Genomic DNA, 19,932 nt, shown 5'->3' with positions numbered 1-19,932 from the left:
TTGCCCAGGCTGGAGTGCAACAATGTCACAATCACGGCTCACTGCCTTGACCTCCCTGGGCTCAAATGATCCTCCCACCTCAGCCTCCCAAGTAGCTGGGACCACAAGTGTGTGCCACCACACGCAGTTAATTTTTTATTTTTATTTTTTGTAGAGACAGGGTCTCCCTATGTTGTCCAGGGTTGTCTCGAACTCCTTGGCTCAAGTGGTCCTTCTGTCTTGGCCTCCCAAAGGGCTAGGATTACAAGCTTGAGCCACCGTGCCAGCCAAGAAGAACTTGTATAAACTATAAAACACAGTCTATAAAAGGGAAATATTAATCAGTTTGACCAGATAAAATTAAAAATATCCACATATTTATACAAATATGTATAAATATACATATGTAATAAATATATGTACATTATAGTAAATGTATATATATGTTTATATACATATGTGTATATATACACACGTATATTTAAAAATACTTATGTATATGTATACACGTGTATATATAAATACATATAGACATATATAGTGTGTATAATATATAATAGTCTACAATTATAATTATATAATATAATTATAATGTATAATTATATAATATATCACTTAATATAATATATAATATACTAATATATATAATATAATATATAATAATCATAAATATATAATTATATATTTATATATGATTTTATATATATAATGTATCCATATATACATATATATATATATATGTGCATGTGTGAAGATGTATCAGGAAAGATTAGTCTCCAAAATAATAAAGAACCACAAATGAATATGCAATGAATATGAAAAACTTGAACAACCCAAGAAAAATGAGCCAAGATTGTGAAGAGGTCCTGTTTAATTAGAAACTTGAATGGCCAAATACAAGAAAATGCATATCCTGGTAATAAAGGGAATGCAAAATAAAATGAGATACTATTCTTACTTATCAGATATAATATACACAAATTTGAAGGTTTGATGATATCAAGTGTTAGCAAGGGTATGAAGAAATAGGAACTGAAACACTGCTGGTGGGAGGGTAAATTGGTCTAACCCGTTTGTGAGAAATTTGAGAGTATCTAGAAAAATAGAGAATATGTTTAACTTATGACCCAGCATTTATAAGATGCTTAAGTATTTACAGAGAAGTTCTCCATATGTGTGGAAAACACATGTACAAGAATTTTACTGTCGCTTTAATAAAAAGTTGGAAACAAGTATTCACAAGAAGAGGATTAGATGAATAAAGTTATTCATTCATTCCACAATTATTTATTGAGAGGTTACTATGTGCCAGGCACTGGGGTTGCTGCTAAAAGTATGAAACACACAGTCTTTACTCTCAAGAAACTTACAGTCCAACAGATGAGAGACATTAAATAATTAGAAAAATATTACTCTCAAGAAACTTACAGTCCAACAGATGAGAGACATTAAATAATTAGAAAAATATTCACTTTGGTGAATTTCCAGTTCTTAACACATGTCTAGAGTTTACTGCCCTGCCTTGTCAAGACTTTCTTTGTTGCTTCAACAGAAATATAATATTCTCTTCACCTCATTTAAGATATTTTAATGCTAACATTTTCTTTTTGTCATTACAGACTTAACGGCTTTTCACATTTACTGTATGTTGGTTGATCTCAACCAATAATCTTTTGATGCTCAAATTGTTGTGACATTGGCCAGTGGAAGGTCCTTTGAGATTTGCTTCTGTATCTTTCAACAAAACCACATTAATCTTACGAAACATCTTGTTTTCTTCCAAACCACATGTTCAGACCCACTTTGTACTTTTCAGTATCAGATAGGAAGCTAGCAATTTCCCATTGAGTCCTTGTTTTTTTTTTTTTTTCTTTAGAAGAAAAAGTGTTAGAGACCATAATCTGAGTGCAAAGGTGCTTTGTGGGGATGATATTGACCCAGGCCTTTTCAGTGGACAAGCTGGTGAACCGATAAATGTTTTCAGTGTCTTTCTTATAAAGGCATGAATTCAAATTAATATTTGAAATCTATTTCTAACTGGATCATATTCCCACTTAAATTCTTGATTCTTTAATATCTCCTTTTTTATCATAAAGAAATTTTTTAATAGTTACTTTTGTTTTGCTGAGGATTTTAGTGACATTACTTTAGCTGGAGCCACTCATTTCTCATTTTCTGTGGCATTTATCTGATGGATAGTTTCGTTCATTTGTTTCAGTTTCCTTTCTGTTTGAAGGCATTGACATTCTGATATCTCACAAGTCTAAGTGCTTAGAAGGTAGCGGCTTTCAGCCATGGTGGTTTTATATCACTACTACTCTCCAAGTCATCTACAATGAATTTATTCATAAGAATTTAGTACAAGATTCTTAAACTTGATTCTGTCTCTATTATTTAATTTCTAGTAATATTAGAACATGGTTGCAAAAATTATTTTAACAATGCTGAATCTGTCCTGATTTATCAAGCTTTTAAACTTATCTTCCTACCTTTCTGAGCTACAAACTTATTTCCTTGTATTATGCAGTTTTTCCTTCTCATTATATCATGCTGTGCACTGTTATGTCGAGGTATATGGTATATAAATCCAAATGGCCCTCCTAGTATTATCTAGACCGAATACCAAAAGTAAAAAAAATTTCTTACAATTTCTCTGTGAACTGTCTATGAAGAAAACAAGTAAGAATTTATTTTATTTTTAATAAGCCTCATCTTTCCACAGATTGCATGCTATCACCTGGCTAGGATTTTTTCAGGGTTTCTCTTAGATGACCAGGACATGATGGGCCTAAGAGCCATTAATTAAAAATTAGAATTTAGGGCTATCTCTGGTATACCCGTTGTATCTCAGGGACCAAAATGATTTAACATCTATCATTGTGGATTTGTCTATTTCTTCCTGAAGTTCTATCGGTTTTTGCTTCCTTTATAGTAATTCCTACTTAACGTCATAGATAGGTTCTTGGAAACTGCAACTTTAAGTGAAACGATGTACAGCGGGTCCTCAACATCCTTTTGTTCAACTTCATTTCATTATAACAATGAGAAAAAAATTGATTTTATTGTACATCATTTTGCTTAAAGTCACAGTTTCTGAGAACCTATTGACAACATTAAGTGAGGACTAACTGTATTTTGAAACTCTGTTGTTAGGTACATAAACATTTAGAATTATTATTGTTTCTTAATGAATTGACTCCTTAGTAGTTATGAAATGACCTTCTTTATTCTTGGTGATATTCTTTGGTCTGAAGTCGATTTTGTCTGATATTAATGTAGCCACTTCACAGACACACAACAAAAAAAGAAAATTTCAGGCCAATATCCCTGATAACATCGATGCGAAAATCCTCAATAAAATACTGGCAAACCAAATCCAGCAGCACATCAAAAAGCTTATGCACCACGATCACGTTGGCTTCATCCCTGGGATGCAAGGCTGGTTCAACATACGCAAATCAATAAACGTAATCCATCATGTAAACAGAACCAATGACAAAAACCACATGATTATCTCAATAGATGCAGAAAAGGCCTTCGATAAAATTCAAAACTGCTTCATGGTAAAATCTCTCAATAAACTAAGTATTGATGGAATGTATCTCAAAATAATAAGAGCTATTTATGACAAACCCATATTTTGCCCATACTGAATGGGCAAGAGCTGGAAGCATTCCCTTTGAAAACTGGCACAAGACAAGGATGCCCTCTCTCACCACTCCTATTCAACATAGTATTGGAAGTTCTGGCCAGGGAAATCAGGCAAGAGAAAGCAATAAGGAGTATTCAAATAGGAAGACAGCAAGTGAAATTATCTCTTTTTGCAGATGACATGATTGTATATTTAGAAAACCCTGTTGTCTCAGCCCAAAACCTCCTTATGCTGATAAGCAACTTCAGCAAAGCCTCAGGATATAAAATCAATGTGCAAAAATCACAAGCATTCCTATACACCAGTAATAGACAAACAGAAAGCCAAATCACGAGTGAACTCCCATTCACAATTGCTACGAAGACAATAAAATACTTAGGAATCCAACTTACAAGGGATGTGAAGGACCTCTTCAAGGAGAACTAGAAACCACTGCTCAAGGGAATAAGAGAGGACACAAACAAATGGAAAAACATTCCATGCTCATGGATAGGAAGAATCAATATCATGAAAATGGCCATACTGCCCAAAGTAATTTATAGATTCAATGCTATCCCCATCAAGCTACCATTGACTTTCTTCATGGAATTGGAAAAAACTACCTTAAAGTTCATATGGAACCAAAAAAGAGCTCGCATAGCCAAGACAATCCTAAGCAAAAAGAACAAAGCTGGAGGCATCACACTGCCTGACTTCAAACTATACTACAAGGCTACAGTAACCAAAACAGATATGTAGACCAATGGAACAGAACAGAGGCCTCAGAAATAGCACCACACATCTACAACCATCTGATCCTTGACAAACCTGACAAAAACAAGAAATGGGGAAAGGATTCCCTATTTAATAAATGGTGTCGGGAAAACTGGCTAGCCATATGCAGAAAACTGAAACTGGAACCCTTCCTTACGTCTTATACAAAAATTAACTCAAGATGGATGAAAGACTTAAACTAAGACCTAAAACCATAAAAACCCTAGAAGAAAACCTAGGCAATACCATTCAGGACATAGGCATGGGCAAGGACTTCATGTCTATAACACCAAAAGCAATGGTAACAAAAGCCAAAATTGACAGATGGGATCTAATTAAACTGAAGAGCTTCTGCGCAGCAAAAGAAACTATCATCAGAGTGAACAGGCAACCTACAGAATGGGAGAAAATTTTTGCAATCTCTCCATCTGACAAAGGACTAATATCCAGAATCTACAAAGAACTTAAACAAATTTACAAGAAAAAAACAATCCCATCAAAAAGTGGGTGAAGGATGTGAATAGACACTTCTCAAAAGAAGACATTTATGCAACCAACAAATATATGGAAAAAAGCTCATTATCACTGGTCATTAGAGAAATGCAATCAAAACCACAATGAGATACCATCTCACGCCAGTTAGAATGGCGATCATAAAAAGTCAGGAAACAACAGATGCTGGAGAGGATGTGGAGAAATAGAAACGTTTTCACACTGTTGATGGGAATGTAAAGGGAGTTCAACCATTGTGGAAGACAGTGTGGCGATTCCTCAAAGATCTAGAACCAGAAATACCATTTGACCCAGCACTCCTATTACTGGGTATATACCCAAAGGATTATAAATCATTCTACTATAAATACACATGCACATGTATGTTTATTGTGGCACTATTCACAATAGCAAAGACTTGGAACCAACCCAAATGCCCATCAGTGATAGACTGGATAAAGAAAATGTGGCACATATACACCATGGAATACTACGCAGCCATAACAAAAGATGAGTTCATGTCCTTTGCAGGGACATGGATGAAGCTGCAAACCATCCTTCTCAGCAGACTAACACAGGAACAGAAAACCAAACACTGCAGGTTCTCACTCATAAGTGGGAGTTGAACAATGAGAATACATGGAGACTAGGAGGGGAACATCACACACTGAGGCCTGTCAGTGGGTGGGGGACTAGGGGAGGGATAGCATTAGGAGAAATACCTAATGTCAATGACAGGTTGATGGATGCAGCAAACCACCATGGCACGTGTATACCTGTGTAACAAACCTGCATGTTTTGCACATTTGTTCCTGAACTTAAAGTATAATAATAATAAAAAATATAGCCACTTCAGCTTTCTTTCACTTAAAGTTGCATGGTATATCTCTTTTCATCCTTTACACTTAATCTATTTGTGTCTTTACGTTTAAAATATGTTTCTTATAGGAAGTACTAGCTGAGTCTTGCTTTTTTATCCAATCTGATAATCTTTGCCTTTTAAATTAAGGTGTTTAGGGCCAGGCACGGTGGCTCTCAATGCCTATAATCCCAACACTTGGGGAGTCCAAGGCAGGTGGATTACTTGAGGATGGGTGTTTGAGAACAGCGTGACCAACATGGAGACACCTCGTCTCAACTAAAAATACAAAAATTAGCCTGGCGTTGTGGTGCATGCGTGTAATCCCAGCTACTCAGGAGGCTGAGGCACAAGAATCACTTTAACCTGGGAGGCAGAGGTTGCAGTAAGCCAATATTGCGCCACTGCACTCCAGCCTGGGTGACAGAATGAGACTCTTTCTCAAAAACTAAAAATAAATAAATAAATAAATAAATGTGTTTAAACCATTTACTTTTAATATGATTATTGATAAAGCTAGGTTTAAATGTATCATGTCATTATTTGCTTTCTATTTGTTAAATCTTTTTTTTGTTCTCTTTTCCTCCCTTTCTACCTGCTTTTGGATTGAGTATTTTTATGATTCTCTTTTATCTCTTTTGTTGTCTTATTAGCTATAACTTTTCATTGTTATTTTAGTGGTTTAAGGTTTATAGTATACATCTCTGACTTATCACAGTCTGCCTTCAAGTGATATACCAAGAACCTTACAGTATACTTCACCTTCTCCCTCTTGGTCTTTATGATATTGTTGTCGTACATTTTACTTATTTATATGTTATACACCCCACACATTTTACTTAATATGTTATACACCCCATAGTAAATTACTATTATTTTGGTTTAAATAGTCAAATATCCTTCAAAGAAGGTATCATGTTTGGTTTCTTCATTCCTTTGTGTGAATCTGTATTTCCATCTGGACCAGTGGTTTAATCATGGCCCAATGCAGCCTGAACCTCCTGGCTCAAGTGATCCTCATCCTCACACTTCGGCCTTGCAAGTATCTGCACCGCACCTGGCTAATTTTTTATTTTTTGTAGAAATGAGGATCTCACTATGTTGCCCAGGCTGTAGTGCAGTGGCACGATCTTGGCTCACTGCAACCTCTGCCTCCCGAGTTCAAACGATTCCCTTGCCTCAGCCTCTCGAGTAGCTGGGACTACAGGTGCCTGCCACCATGCCTGGCTAATTTTTGTATTTTTAGTAGAGATGGGGTTTCACCATGTTGTCCAGGCTGGTCTTGAACTCCTGACCTCAAGTGATCCATCTGGCTCAGCCTCCCAAAGTGCTGAGATTACATGCGTAAGCCACTGTGCCCAGCCAGAATCTTCCTGTTATAGCCTCCCAAAGTGCTGGGGATTAGAGATGTGAGCCACCACACCTGGCTAAGGTTTCTTTTAATGCAGGTTGGCTGGTGATGTCTTCTTCCAGCTTTTGTGTATCTGAAAAAGTCTTTATTTTGTCTTTATTTTTGAAAGGTGTTTTTGCTGCATATAGGATTCTGAGTTAATGATTTTTTTTCTTCACTACTGTAAAGACGTTGCTGCACTATCTTCTTTTGTTTCCAGTGAGAAATCTAATGTCATCCTTGTCTGTGTCCCCTCTTCAAAGAGTTAATTATGTATAGAATATAGGATATTATTACTAATAACAAGAGTATTGTTGATAATACCTTATATTAGTTAACTCTACAGTATGTAAAACATTTCAGCATTCATTCTAACTTGATTTTCATAGGCAGAATAAGATTTATCTTTTAAAATTAGTAAAAAAGGATTAGAAAGATTGTGACATACTTCACATCTTTTTTTTATTATTATTTATTTATTTATTTATTTTTAGACGGAGTCTTGCTCTTTCGCCCAGGCCAGAGTGCAGTGGCGCGATCTCGGCTCACTGCAAGCTCCGCCTCCCGGGTTCATACCATTCTCTTGCCTCAGCCTCCCAAGTAGCTGGGACTACAGGCGCCTGCCACCGCGCCCGGCTAATTTTCTGTATTTTTAGTAGAGACCGGGTTTCACCGTGTTAGCCAGGATGGTCTCGATCTCCTGACCTCGTGATCTGCCCGCCTCGGCCTCCCAAAGTGCTGGGATTACAGGCGTGAGCCACCACGGCCGGCCCCGTACTTCACATCTTAAGACAGTAATGATAACGTTTGTTACCGTTATAGACATTTCTCTGGTTCTTTAGACCGTATGTTTATTTTTTAGATGAAGATAAAACGTTACCTGCAGGATCGGGATGTACAATAGCGGATCACGTAATTGCAGGAAATGTAGAAGAATTTCGTAAAGATTTCATTTCTAGAATATGGCTGACCTACAGGGAAGAATTCCCACAAATAGAAGGCTCAGCTTTGACAACAGACTGTGGGTGGGGCTGCACATTGAGAACTGGCCAGATGCTCTTGGCTCAAGGACTCATACTACACTTTCTTGGTAGAGGTAAATCAAATTTCTGTTTTTTTGTTTTTGTTTTTGTCGTCGATATTTTTCCATTTGAATTCCAGCTTACAAACTGCATGAAATTCCCTGAGGTTAATTTCTTGACTGTGAGATTTTCTAAGGAGTTGTAACTAATTTGGTGTATTGCATTTTTTTTGAACTGGGTCAGATAGGACTTATATGTAAACTTTCCTGATTCCCTTTTCAAAAATGCAGGTTAAATATAGCTGTTATTCTTGGTCACCATTATGAGTTAAGTTAGTTCAATTTTTAGTACCCTTTGGATTTTATTGTTGTTACTGTTTCTTTCCTTTTGGTTGAAATCTGGATTATCTCCAGTTTAGTTAAGTCCTGGGCAGGTTAATAACAGTGACTTTAGGGAGATATGTAATATTTTTTAAATTTTAAGAGACTTTACTCTGGTTTATTTTCTCCCTGCATGTCAATAATGATTTAGAAGTATTTTTATCTTTATTAGTGTGATTATACTCTATTAAATCGATTAGACATACTCTTTCAAATTAAAAAAATTTTTTTAGCAATAGGGTCTCACTCTGTTGCTCAGGCTAGAGTGCAGTGATGTAATCATAGCTCATTGCAACTTCGAACTCCTGGGCTCAAGCTATTCTCCTGCCTCAGCTTCCTGAGTAGCTGGGACCACAGGTGCATGCCACCATGGTTAGCTAATTTTAAAATTTTTTTGTAGAGATGTGGTCTCACTATGTTGCCCAGGCTGGTCTTGAACTCCTAGGATCAAGTGACGCTCCCACCTTGTCCTCCCAAAATATTGGGATTACAGGCGTGAGCCACTGTGCCTGGCACTAGACATATTCCTAATAAGGTAATCATGCAGTTTTAGACCCTAAAAAATGTCATTGATACTTAACTTACATATATATGTTTTTCCTAATGTGCCGCCTTTGTGTTAGTCCATTTTTAATAATGTGTACATTTGTAGGAATATTTTAGTTTACAATTTTAGGATATCATATTTGATTATTAAATATTGTCAGATTTTTATAAGTGTTAAGACAGTATCCCTACAATGCATGGCATATATTTAGTAACTTTTTTTTAGAGATTATTGATGAGATTATTTAGACAGAATGTTTATTGAAGAATGGTGTTGAAAATGTAAGGAAAATAATTTTTAAACTGGTTTTCTGGGGTGATTTATTTATAGTCTTGTGCAGTCATGGGCAAGGATTGGAATATTTTTCAGTCCTCACTAGATCTCTGAATCTATGACTTATTTTGTTAACTTAAAATTACATGCATGTTTGGGGATTGTCTTGTTATTCAAAACAGTGACATAATGGATATATTTGATTTTTCAAGGTCTTTGATCTTTTATGATTTCATTTATTAACTATTAGAGAATTGTTATTACTGTGTTAATAATGATTAAGTTATTCTGAGGAAATGTACAGGAAAATATTTTGAAAAAAATTTAAAACTTCCATGGTCAGACTTCTATTTTAACATATAATCAAAACATCCACTTTCTGAAGATATTTTCTTATGAGTATCATAAATGTTAGTAAATATGTTTATTATGCCTTTGGGTAGTCAAGACTGGATGTTTGATAAGCAGTCTGATAATGAAATACAAAAGTCTTTATCTCAGCACTGTCAAAGAACAGAAAAAAGAGCATCTGGGATTGTCCATTTTTACCCAAGGTTACTATTTTTTCTTTCTTTTGTCTTGTATTTTTATAATTTTTTTCTTGATTATATGAAATTTTGGGAACTACAGAAAAGTACAGAGAATAATACCATTAAGGTATAAACATCATTGATATTTTGGCATATTGTTGTCTTGTACCTTTGTTTTTTAAGCAGTTTTATTGAGATACAACCTATATACCATAAATTCACTCATTTCAAGTGAATAATTCAGTGGTTCTTAGCATAGTTATAGAGTTCCACAATCATCACCATAAATCTAATTTTAGAACATTTTTATCATCCCTTGAAGAAGCCTTGTACTCATTAGCAGCCACTCCCAGTACCTCTCCATAAGCAACCATTAATCTACTTTTTGTTTCCATGTATTTACCTATTTTTGAATTTACTATCTTAGTAACCCAAATGACCTTAAATGCTACATATTTATTTTAGTAGAATTGTTAAAGTATCTATTTAAAAGATCTGAACACTTTGCTTTGGAACTACTATAGCTTGGACCTGGCCTGATGCTTTGAATATTGAAAATTCAGACTCTGAATCATGGACTTCCCACACTGTCAAAAAATTTACTGCATCATTTGAGGCATCACTTTCAGGGGAAAGAGAACTCAAAACCCCAACAATTTCTCTGAAGGAAACAATTGGGAAATACTCTGATGATCATGAAATACGAAATGAAGTTTATCATAGGAAAATCATCTCTTGGTTTGGTGATTCCCCCTTGGCTCCTTTTGGCTTACATCAACTAATAGAATATGGAAAGAAGTCTGGGAAAAAAGCAGGAGATTGGTATGGACCAGCTGTGGTTGCTCACATTTTAAGGTAAAATTGTTTAAAAGCTTTCTTCTTGTGACAAAGGTCCTCAGGATCAAGAGATACTGATTTTTGCAATGTGTATATATAATTGGAACTTTAAAAGTCTAACTGTATGAGAATGTTCATAAAGACGCTTTCATTTGCCAGCAGGGAAAAAAGAAGACGTATTGTGACTCTAGTTACATTTAATTTATTTACTGACAAATTTTTCTTCTCTTTCTCTTAGGTATAGACATCCCAGGTCTCTTTCTAACCAGGTTTTCATTAGAATACCTTATTGAAATGCTCTAAACACTAACATCTCTTTCAACCTTGGAACATGCATAACATTATAGTTTTTTTTAATAGTGTAACCTGGGGGCTGTAATGTACTGATAGTGTAATGAAATGTCAAGAGCTAAAATTGATGTTTTCAGCATTTCTTTGCACACATCAAATTCTTGTGAATTGTAAACGTATGGCACTATTAATATTATAATTATATCATGGTAAAAGTAAAGGATCTGTGACATTCAGGATAGTTAGAAAAAAGTTGAAAGTCAAATTTCACTTTACTTCAGCTTTTTATGTACCATTTATTTTGATACCAAGTTTTAAAAAAAATTATCTTATTTGTGTGTGTATCCCATTTTTGTTACAAACTAAATCATTAATATTTCATATAAGTAAAGCATGTTGTGATTTAAATTTACTCCACTTAAAATCATATATAAATTTGAAATCATTACAAAGCATTTTTTTGCATATTAACATGCTTCTATGTTTTATAGGCCAGATGCTTACGATTGGAAAGTATTTGCCTAATGTTATTAATTTGATTGTTAATAATATATCGATTCCAACTTGGTATGACATTTATAAAAGCATAATCATAAAAGCATAGTTTCTACCCTTCAAGATGTTCTCTACTCCGGGGGACAGCAAACTTTCTGTGAAGTGACAATAGTAAATATTTTAGGCTTCACAGGTCTTGTAAAGTTTTCTGTTGACCGTCTTTCCTCTCCCTCCAGTCCCTTAAAACTGTCAAAAACCATTCTTAGCTTGCAGATGGTACAAAAACAGGACACAGGTTGTATTCAGCTTATGGGCATAGTTTGCCAGTCTTTCTTCTATACTAACACATGGGAACATGAATAATAGGGCATTTTCAATTAAATAATTACATATATAGTTAAATAAAATTATATTTCCACAATTTGCATAATCACCGTTTACAGATGTTGTGATTTTTTTCACATCATGTACACCATTGAGAACATTATACTTAGGAATATTGTTTAATTTACAGTTTTACTTATATAATTTCAATACTTGAAATTAGGAAATTCATTTGTTCAGGTCTTATAGGTTTTTGAATGAAGGAAAAAAGTCATGCTGTTGTTTAAAGAACGAACAGTTTCTTAAGTGTGCCAGAGGACAGACACAGTAATTGACTCCTAGTCAGTAATCTAAGTTAATTTGCAGCAAATCTTGCAGCATATTCATACCACTGGTAAGGTGAGTGGTTGAGAGAAATCCTTCTTTTTGGAGGGAAGGGAGTAGAGCTTTATACCCAATAATTTTTTAAATGTATTTTGTAATTTGTGTTTTAATGTTCTTTGAGTAATTTAATGTAATATTCAACTTTGAAAATTTTAATCTGATGTCTGATACCATTCAGATAATAGTTTTTGACAGCAGATACTATGAGTTAAATAGGAAAGTCACAAAACTGCTGGCATTTTTTCCTTCTTAAATTAAATCTTTAGTTGCCAATAGGAAATGTTAGCATTTTGAAAGATAATGCTTGTTATTTTCTCAGAAAAGCAGTTGAAGAAGCAAGACACCCTGATTTACAAGGAATAACGATTTATGTTGCACAAGATTGTACAGGTAAGGAATGTATATAATTCTAATCTTTATTTGTTTTATTTGGTCATACTTTTTATATGTGTTTAGCTTATCCCAGTAATACTGTAAATGATTATGAAGGTAGGCACCATGTCTTATACATTTTTGTTCCTAAATGTAAGCACTTAATAAAAATATTTTTTGATTGAATACATATTATGAATTTTTAGTTGCGATATTAAATTCTCAAAGAATTTCAGCATTTCAAATAACTACTTTAAAAGAGATAGGCAGGAAAATTTAACATAGGTATATACTTGGGCTGCATGTATGCTGGGTACCATTTCATTGGTGGATGTGTTTCAAGGAAAGAAAATTCTTAGTGTATCTTATGAGGAATTGAATATATTTCTCACTAATACTTCAGTAAATCATCTACTAATGATGCAGCTATTGTCCAGATTCGCTTTGTTTTATTGTTTTGGGTCTTCTTTTTGATGATCACTCTATACAGGTTGAGTATTTTTTATCCAAAATGTTTGAGACCACAAGTGTTTCCGATTTTGTATTTTTGGGACCTTTCAATATTTGCATTTATGTAATGAGATATCTTGGGGATGGGACTGAAGTCTAAACATGAAATTCATTTATGTTTTGTATACTCCTTATACACATAGCCTGAAGGAAATTTCATACACTATTTTTAATAATTTTGTGCATGAGACCAAGTTTTGACCATGTTTTGATTGCAACCCATCACATGCAGTCACATGTAGAATTTTTCACTTGTGAAAAATGCTGTGCTCTAAAAGTTTTAGATTTTGGATTGGGAATGCTCAACCTGTAGTAATTTTGAAACTTTGTTGCGGATAAAATAGACACCTCAATTCTTAAAAAAATAAAAATGGCTTAGCCACCTCATGCTGTTAAGTGTTTTTCTTACAGGAATACTGTTACAATGATAAAATACGTTAATGTTTTAGAAAAGTTAAGTATACTTTAATCATGTTTTAATACAAGGGTATCTATAAAATGCTTAAGGTTACACTGATAACCACCTAGTGTTTGTAGTATGTAATAATAGTTACCAAATATTCATGCGTTTTTGTTTGGCCTTGTAAAGAAAGACCAATATCCATAATTATAGCCATATAAAAAGAAAAGGTCTAAATTTTCAGATAAGTATATGAGTTTTGCAGGTACTATGTTTGTTTTTCAAGTAGGAAGTCTTGAAAAACATTTGCTGTGTTAAATAGTTCTAATTAAGCCTAAGGATGTACCTAAACAAGTAATCATTAAATAAATGTATGAATTTACCTTTTGTGCTTTTATTGACACAGTCAGCCTAGATATTTGTTACATATAATTAATTAAGCAAACATTACAGTGTTCCTTGTTATAGAAATGGTTTGTGTAATTTGAAGTAGTTCTTAAAATTTTTATCATTCATGTTTAAGACTCCTAAAGGGAGAACTTGTATTTGTATAATTTTGATAGACTATGGGATTAGGAATTAAGTGAGACCAGACTCTTATCAATGATTTCTTCCCCCTCTATCTTCATTAGTGTTTTTAAAGGTTTTGTTTTCTATTTATTTTCTCTTTTTCTTATTCTATGTTGTTTTCCTTTGTAATTGCATCTATTTTTATGGCTTTAAATACTTAGGACTATGTACTCTATACTAGGACTTTTAAAAATACATTTTTAGAGCCGAGCATGATGGCTCATGCCTATAATCCCAGCACTTTGAGGGGCCGAGGTCAGGGGATCACTTGAGCCCAGCAGTTTGAGACTAGCTTGGGCAGCATGGTGAAACCCCGTCACTACAAAATATACAAAATTTAGTTGAGCATGGTGGTGACATGCCTGTAGTCCCAGCTCCTCGGGAGGCTGGGGTGAGAGGATCACTTGAGCCCTGAAGGCAGAGTTGCAGTGAACTGATATTGTGCCACTGCACTCCAGCCTGGGCAACAGAGTGAGACTCTGTCTCAAAAAACTACATTTCTAACCCTACCTGAGTCAATATGTGATAACTTATATTTTCTGCCACCTTTCTAATATCTCCACTTACGTATTCTACAAACACTTCAAATTCAGCATGTTTAAAAGTACACTTACTGTTTCCCTCGGTCCCACCCCTTTTTCTATTTTCTCTTGACTAATAGTGGCATGTCCACATATGTACTCAAGTAGTAAGTAGAACCCACTTATTCTTGACTGCACTTTCATTGCTTATATTTAGTCAGTCAACGCTTAAGAAAATGTTCCTGAAATCTGTTCTCTCATCTTCATTCTCGTTGATTTAGATTAGACCCTTATCTCTTGCTTGGACTTTAGCTTGATTTCCCTACCTGTCTCTCTTCCCTTTTTTGGTCCATCTGATCAAAAGAAACTGATCATGTCCCTTTATTTACAAACCAATGACTGCCCATTAACTAGTCTTATGTTATCTTGGCATATGAAGCACAATGAAGTCCTTTATAATTTGTCCCGACCTACATTTCCAGCATCACCTTCTAACACTATCTTCCATACATAGTACACTAAAGTGTTTTCCGCCCTCAGGCCATTCCTTAGACATGGTGTCATTATCTTTTTTCCCCATGCCTTTGTGCATATTATTGCCTCTGCTTGGAATGCTCTTTATTATTAGAATGCCTCTTGTTAGGTCTTATTCATTCTTCAAGAACACGCACAAAGGTTACACCTTTGGCAGTCTTTCCCAACTCTCGTTAGGCAGAATTAGTTTACCTTTCCTCTATGGTCTGTAACATTTTGGAAATACTTCTACTAAATATTGTACTTGTAATTCACTTGTGATATCACCTTATAATTATTTGTTTCTTGTATATAATATCGATGATTGTTGAGGTAGCAGGTATAGAAGTAAGGTATCAGAATCATTTGGTTGAGATTCGCTGCTGTAATGAGCCTCTGTTACAGAATTGGACTATGTCACAGACCTTACATATATATTGGAAGTGAAGGAAAAACACCAAACATTTGGGCTAGACAGTCTTTGAAGTCAGGATCTTATTTATTTTATACCTCTCTAGTGTAGAACACATCAATAAATAGCAGGTCCTCAATAAATGTGTGTTGAATGAAGACGAAGGGTAAGAATGCAATCTCTATCCCGATGAGGGAGAACTGCTGTGGCATTTTTGTAGCTTTGGTTTCAATTGACTATGGGAGATAGGGAAGTTAGGTGAAGAGAAGAATTTGATAGCTCAGCCTAAATTTGGAATTTAAAGGAAAGAACTGGGAGAGAAGTGGTAGAATTTCCTATTCCGCTCAAGATCAGAAGAGTTTCATTCAACTGACAAGGAGTATGGGTGTAAAGTATGTTTTGAATAAAACTACTTTAATTTGGATAAAATAAAATTTTGTCTGTATTTGCTTCTACCACATCCTACTATTTTCTCTTGAACTGTGGTACTTAGACTGTCATACCCACCACCATACTAGAACTGCTCTTTTCTCTTTCTCTCGCTCTTTTTTTTTTTGACAGGGTTTTACTCTGTTGACCAGGCTGGAGTGCAGTGGTGTGATCATAGCTCACTGTTACCTCAAACTCCTGAGCTCAAGTGTTGCTCCTGCCTCAGCTTCCCAAGTGACTAGCATTAAAGGCATGCATCACCATCCCTGGCTAATTTTGAAATTTTTTATAGAGATGAAGGTCTCGCTGTATTGCCCAGGCTGGTCTTGAACTCCTGGCTTCAAGTGATCCTGTTGCCACAGCCTCCCAAAATGCTGGGATTATAAGCGTGAGCTGGCTGGGCATGGTGGCTCATGCCTGTAATCCCAGCACTTTGGGAAACCGAGGCAGGGGGATCACAAGGTCAGGAGTTCGAGACCAGCCTGGCCAATATGGTGAAACCCTATCTCTATTAGAAATACAAAAATTAGCTAGATGTGGTGGCAGGTATCTGTAGTCCCAGCTACTCAGGAGGCTGAGGCAGGAGAATCCCTTGAACCCAGGAGGCGGAGGCTGCAGTGAGCCAAGATCGTGCCACTGCGCTCCAGCCTGGGTGACAGAGGGAGACTCCATCTAAAAAAAAAAAAAAAAAGCATGAGCCGTTGTGCCCACCCCAAAACTGCTCTTACCAATAATTTAATCTTTCCAAGCCTCGCAGTAACTTCTCAGTTCTCATATCACACAATCTATCAGTAGCATTTGACACCGTTGACTCTTTCCTCTTCCTCCTTACAACATTTTGTTTACTTGATTTCTGGACACTACTCTGTAGATTTTCCCTTTGCCTCCTTATTCACTCCTTCACAGCCTCGTTTGTTGGTTTTTCATCTCCTTGATCTCTAAAAATGTCATGTTTTAGTGCTCAGCCTTTAGACTTCATCTCATCTCTTTTTCTGTCTATACTGATTTGAATTCACCAAGTCTCGTGGCTTTATAATGCAGATAGTAATCTGCATGTTGGTAACTCCCAACTTGATAGGTCCATCCTAGTCCTCTCTCTAAACTCCAGTTCCGTGTTCCTGTCTACTCAACCTTTCTCTTTACCTAACAAGTATCTCAAACTGAATTCCCAATTCTCCCTCATATATTTTCCCCTCCTCCAGTCTTCCATGTCTTTATAAATGGCAGCTTTCTTACTCTGTTTGCTTAAACCAAAACCCTTCAAATCACCTGTGAATCAATTTTTTCTCTCACATCTTCCATTTAATAGTGAGTCCTTACTTTATCTTCAGATACATGAACTGATCACTTTTTTTTTTTTTTTGGAGATGGAGTCTCGCTCTGTTGCCCAGGTTGGAGTGCAGTGGTGCTATCTCAGCTCACTGCAACCTCCGCCTCCCAGGTTCAAGCGATTCTTCTGCCTCAGCCTTCCAAGTAGCTGGGATTACAGGTGCCTGCCACCATGCCCGGCTAACTTTTTGTATTTTTAGTAGAGACAGTGTTTGGCCATGTTGACCAGGCTGGCCTTGAAGTCCTGACCTCAAGTGATCCACCCACCTTGGCCTCCCAAAGTGCTGGGATTACAGGTGTGACCCACTGCGCCTGGCCGAACTGATCACCTCTACGTGACCATTCCCTATTTTTTTTTTTTTTTTTTTTTTTTGAGATGGAATCTAGCTCTGTCACCCAGGCTGGAGTGCAGTGGCGCAATCTCCACTCACTGCAAGCCCCACCTCTCGGGTTCATGCCATTTTCCTGCCTCAGCCTCCCGAGTAGCTGGAACTACAGGTGCCCGCCACCATGCCTGGCTAATTCTTTTGTATTTTTAGTAGAGATGGGGTTTCACCGTGTAAGCCAGGATGGTCTTGATCTCTTGACCTTGTGATCCGCCCACCTCAGCCTCCCAAAGTGCTGGGATTACAGGCGTCAGCCACCGCGCCTGGCTGACCATTCCCTATTTTTACAGTTATTACCTTTGTTCAAACCACTATCATCTCTTTTTTTTTTATTATACTTTAAGTTCTAGGGTACATGTACACAACGTGCAGGTTTGTTACATATGTATGTATGTGCCATGTTGGTGTGCTGCACCCATTAACTCATCATTTACATTAGGTATATCTCCTAATGCTATCCCTCCCCCCTCTCCCCACCCTGTGACAGGCCCTGGTGTGTGATGTTCCCCACCCTGTGTCCAAGTGTTCTCATTGTTCAATTCCCACCTATGAGTGAGAACATGCGGTATTTGGTCTTCTGTCCTTGCAATAGTTTGCTCATAATGGAAAGCCACCATCATCTCTTGCTGGATAACTGCAGCGGCTTTGTAACTGTTCTATGTGCTTTAGCCCTTGCCCCTGTAGCCTATTTTGGTTTTAGAGTAAAATGAAAGCAAGTTTATTAAGTAAGTAAAGGAATAAAAAAGTTGCTACTCCATAGGCAGAGCAGTCCCTTGCCTATACAGTCTATTGTGAACACAGGAAATGGGTTGTTAAACTGTGAGTCAGATTAGGACATCCCTAAAAAATTCTTCCATGGCTTCCCATCACTGAAAAACTGGTCTTTACAATGGCTTTCAAGAGTTCACACAATCTGTCTTCATTCTCCCCTATAACTATAATCTTCTAATCCCATTTTTGCTGCTGTACCCCTTGTTTACTTCCTCCAGAAGACTGGCCTCTTGTTCCTGGGATGTGCTAATTATACTTCTGCCTTAAGATACTCGCACTTTTTGATCTTTTAACTTGGAATGCTTTTCCCCTAGGTATCTATCTGTATTACTTGGTTTCTTTCTTTTGGTCTTGACTCAAATATTACTTTCTCATAAGATCTTCCCTGGCCACCTTATTTTAAATTGCCTCCCCCTCAGCATTTCCTGTTCACCCTTCTCTCTTTGTTTTTTCAAAGCATGCATCACCATCTCTATTTCCTCCATTAGCATGCATGCTCAAGGAGAGTGGGAATTTTTTTGTTTTGCTGCTGCTGAAGGCCCAGTGTCATATAGTAGCTAGTTGTCAATAAGTATCTATTGAATACATAAATCAGGTAGGTATTTTTTTAAAACTTTTATTTTAGGTTCAGGGGTACATATGGTACTTGTTAGATAGGTAAATTTATGTCATGGGGATTTGTTGTACAGATTATTTCATCACCCAGGTATTAAGCCTGGTACCCAGTAGTTATTTTTTCTGCTCTTCTCTCTCCTCCCACCCTCCACCCTCAAGTAGACCCGAGTGTCTGTTGTTCCCTTCTTTGTGTTCGTGAGTTCTAATCATTTAGCTCCTACTTTTAAGTGAGAACATGCAGTGTTTGGTTTTCTGTTCCTCTGTTAGTTTGCTAAGGATAATGGCCTCCAGCTCCAACCATGTTGCCACAAAAGACATGATCTCATTCTTTTTTATGGCTGCATAGTATTCCGTGGTGTATATGTACCACATTTTCTTTAATCTGTGAGATGGGCACTTAGGTTGATTCTGTGTCTTTGCTATTGTGAATAGTGGTGCAGTGAACATTCGTGTGCATGTGTCTTTATGGTAGAATGATTTATATTTTCCTGGGTATATACCCAGTAATGATTGCTAGGTCAAATGGTAGTTTTGTTTTTAGCTCTTTGAGGAATTGCTATACTGCTTTCTACAATGGTTAAACTAATTTACACTCCCACCAGTGGTATATGAGCATTCCCTTTTCTCCACAACCTCGCCAGCATCTGTTACCTTTTGACTTTTTAATAATAGCCATTCTGACTGGCGTGAGATGGTATCTCATTGCGCTTTTGATTTGCATTTCTCTAATGATCAGTGGTATTGATCTTTTTAATACGCTTATTGGCTACATGTATATCTTCTTTTGAAAAGTGTCTTTTCATGTCCTTTGCCCACATTTTAATGGGATTGTTTGTTTTTCTCTTGTAAATTTGTTTAAGTTCCTTACAGATGCTGGATATTAGACTTTTGTCAGA

The 19,932-nt window shown here is 36.2% G+C and overlaps 1 protein-coding gene across 10 annotated transcripts in view; it reads left to right on the top strand.

The window, feature by feature from the left end:
* Positions 1-19,932, top strand: part of ATG4C (autophagy related 4C cysteine peptidase) — an 83,116-nt gene that overhangs the window by 26,090 nt on the left and 37,094 nt on the right. For all 10 annotated transcript variants that reach the window (XM_055233735.2, XM_055233732.2, XM_055233731.2 and 7 more), the window contains 3 exons: positions 7,988-8,221; positions 10,402-10,732; positions 12,528-12,598. In XM_055233735.2, the coding sequence (XP_055089710.1) occupies positions 7,988-8,221; positions 10,402-10,732; positions 12,528-12,598 (636 nt within the window). The remainder of the gene's footprint in view (positions 1-7,987; positions 8,222-10,401; positions 10,733-12,527; positions 12,599-19,932) is intronic.

This window comes from Symphalangus syndactylus, chromosome 19 (assembly GCF_028878055.3).
Source record: "Symphalangus syndactylus isolate Jambi chromosome 19, NHGRI_mSymSyn1-v2.1_pri, whole genome shotgun sequence".
NCBI classification, from domain to species: Eukaryota; Metazoa; Chordata; class Mammalia; order Primates; family Hylobatidae; genus Symphalangus; species Symphalangus syndactylus.
Note: the sequence above shows the minus strand (reverse complement) of the source record. Positions and strands in the feature narration are given on the sequence as shown.